The following is a 3,154-nucleotide window of genomic DNA, read 5'->3' as shown; positions in this document are numbered from 1 at the left end:
GAGACACGGAGACAGACATGGAGACAGAGAGACATGGAGACACGGAGACAGACAGACATGGAGACACGGAGACATGAGTGTTGGTAATATTACATATTTTCCCAATACTACTCATTAAGATATAAATGTCTCAGTTTTAAACTAAATATTAAATTAACAAGTTAATATTAAAAGTTAAATATTTAGTTTAAAACTGAGACATTTATCATGGACTTGGAAAAACGAATCGTTTCTGAGGCTGAATGGTCCAAATTATTCTCAGGTTCTGATTGTCAGAACTGGACCAGAACCTTCAGAACCAGGAAGAGAAACAGGAAAGGAGCCAATGAGGGATGAAGTAGGAAAACCAGTACAGCCCACAGAAACCAGTTCACACCAGCCTGCTGGCCCAGTTGGGAGCTGCTCAGGAAATGCTGGTTGCCATGGTGACCCCGCTGGAAGAACCACTTCTGGACCATCAGATGAATAAAACGAGCTCCGTTTGAATTCTCCACCTGAGCGTCTTCCTGTGCATATCCTCCTCTGTGATCCCACAGTAGGTCAGCGTCTCATTCCAGGAGGGATTCAGGCTGTTTCTGATCGTCTTCGTCTTCAGCTTGTTGGCCTGAAACACAGAGACAGAAGGGACACGGGGACAGGCGGGACAAGTCGTCTTCAGCTATTTGTCCACATAGGCTATTGCTCACTTCTTTAGTTTGATTCGTTGTGTCAGAAACTGTTTGCGACAGCATCAAGCTAGCAACAAGCTAGCAACAAGCTAGCATCAAGCTAGCAACAAGCTAGCTAGCATCAGGATATCCTGCATGTTCTGATCCACTGAGTCTGAGGAGTACAACTGTCTTAAATCCAGAAATTATTTACCTTCCATCTTCAGATGGAGACAAACTAATTGAGCTCCAGCAGCAGAATTATAAAGCATGAGAAATGTGCTAGAGGTTAGCTGGCAGCATGCTAACAGTTACCCTGCAGTGTACTAAGGTTTAGCTTGCAGTAGGGGCGCCGTATAGATGAAAAGGTTCTGACAACTCCATGACCAGCAGGGGGCCCTCCACACTTTTATATATGTTTTTTTTGTTCATAGAATTTTTTTTAAACGCCCTCTCAATTACAAAATTAATTATATTGTGTTTTCTAAAATAGTTTTTACCAGTTAATATAAAATGTTACCCTCCCAGACCAAATCACACATCTACATTTGCCCTGAACCCCCCTGGATCTGCATGAAATGGTTCGTTCCTGCTTCACGGTGACGTTTTCAGCTGCAGTCAGTGAAAGACAAGAACGACTGGCTGTTACTAAGCTGCCTAGAAAAGTTATAAAATCAGATTTTCAAAAAATAGACAGTGACAAATAAGTGTTAATTTATAACCCAGTTTTTCTCCTAGAGAGGTGAGTAGACTGTGTGACTATCAACCATTTAGCATAGTTAGCTTAGCTACAAACTACTGTTTGCCTCCTTTTCACTAACATTTAATGACTTAAGGAAAGAAATTACCAGCATATTCATATATAACTTGTACCTTTTACCACTTAACAGGTGAGTCAGTCAGCAGCAGCTCTAACCCACGTCCCTCCTGACCTGTTCTCTCCTCAGGGAAATTAAAGCTGCAGTAACTTTTATATAAATATTTTTGTTAAAACTGTCATTATGTTGTGACAGTATATGAGAGGTAATCTGTGAAAAATCTATTTCCTCTGCTTTCTCTCAGTGCTGGAAACAACCAGAGGCAGGAGAGTTATAGTGCTGTCAATCACAATCTCATGTGGTGCTGCTCATCCCTATGCTGCAGCTAGCATAGCTTGTTGTGAATGCTCAGTTTAGCTAGCATAGCTACCAATGATGGCAGTTAAACGGTTTCCTGTAATGATAAGTTGTTTCTCCCCCATTAGCACATTTAGCAGTGAGTGAATGAGGATGATTGACAGCGCTAAGACCCTCCTCCTGGTTCTGATTGGTTATTTTGGTCAGAACGGTGCATCACTTTAACCAGTAATTCAGGAAGCAGATGGAGGAGATGATTGTTTTCAGATTATCTGTCTCATAACAAACTGCTACATGGTGACAGCTGTAACAAATATGGAGAAACATATTTTATTAAAGTGCAGCTTGAATAAAATGCAGCTACTAGCATGTTTAGAAGTCTGGACTGTTTTATGTGTATGTTGCTCATTGCTATAGACTGTTGTCACGGAGACATTTCGGTATCTAAACTCATAGAAAACATTAACAACCTACTAGCATCCTGGATGTGGACTGTTGGATGTAAAACTCATGAGCAGCAAATATTGATATAGCAGTAAAATAGTAAATATTGAGCTAATTATCAGCATTGAACCAAACAAATCAAGGCAGATGCAGCTTTTAAAACTGTGACGCTTTTTATGGGTCAGATTGACTCAAAACGTTGGAACAGCAGCTGGTCAGGGGCCCAAGATTCCTGGTGGCCCCTGGCTTGCAGCATGCTAACGGTTAGTAAGTAGCATGCTAATGGTTAGTCAGCAGCATGCTAATGGTTAGCCAATAGCATGCTAAACGTTAGCCTGTAGCGTGCTAAAGGTTAGCCAGTAGCATGCTAATAGTTAGTGCGACTCCAGCTTTCCCTGCCTCACACTGATCCCTAGCAGCAGCAGCGTAGAGCAAAAAGCAGGTTCCTATCAGTCAAAGTGGAGCAGGATGGTTTGACCTTTGACCTGTGATCTTCATACAGTCCACTAGTGATGCTGGGAGCGACTCACCTTGCTGGCTCCAGGCAGCAGGTGAAGCTTGACGTAGGGATCAGCTAAACCGTTGAAGTCCATGGGCTTCAGACCCTGAAACAACATCAGCCGAGTCAGTTTACAGAGATGGATCCACTCCACCCAGAACCCACTGAGCCCACGGCCCGACGGAGCCCACGGCCCCACGGAGCCCACGGCCCGACGGAGCCCACTGAGCCCGACGGAGCCCACGGCCCGACGGAGCCCACAGACCGATGGAGCCCATGGCCCCACGGAGCCCACTGCCCCACGGACCGATGGAGCTCCGTGGTTTTGTTCAATGTGTGACCTTTTTATGAGACATTTTTAATTTAGCAGTGTTTGATCTGAAGCCGTCTCACTCAGACGCCCCCTGGTGGTGAGTCAGGAGGTGGAGCAGGTGGTGAGTCAGGTGGTG

General features: G+C 44.3%; 1 protein-coding gene across 1 annotated transcript in view; it reads right to left on the bottom strand.

Annotated features, from left to right (window-relative positions):
* The window catches only part of doc2a (double C2-like domains, alpha), a 21,443-nt gene that overhangs the window by 4,973 nt on the left and 13,316 nt on the right, over nt 1–3,154 (bottom strand). Inside the window, exons 5-6 of the mRNA XM_017306147.1 lie at nt 2,737–2,811; nt 464–604 (exon numbers count right to left, since the gene is read on the bottom strand). Coding sequence (XP_017161636.1) covers nt 464–604; nt 2,737–2,811 — 216 coding nt within the window. The remainder of the gene's footprint in view (nt 1–463; nt 605–2,736; nt 2,812–3,154) is intronic.

The sequence above is a fragment of the Poecilia reticulata genome, linkage group LG8 (genome assembly GCF_000633615.1).
Source record: "Poecilia reticulata strain Guanapo linkage group LG8, Guppy_female_1.0+MT, whole genome shotgun sequence".
Lineage (NCBI taxonomy): Eukaryota > Metazoa > Chordata > Actinopteri > Cyprinodontiformes > Poeciliidae > Poecilia > Poecilia reticulata.
This window is presented reverse-complemented; position numbering and strand designations above follow the sequence as displayed.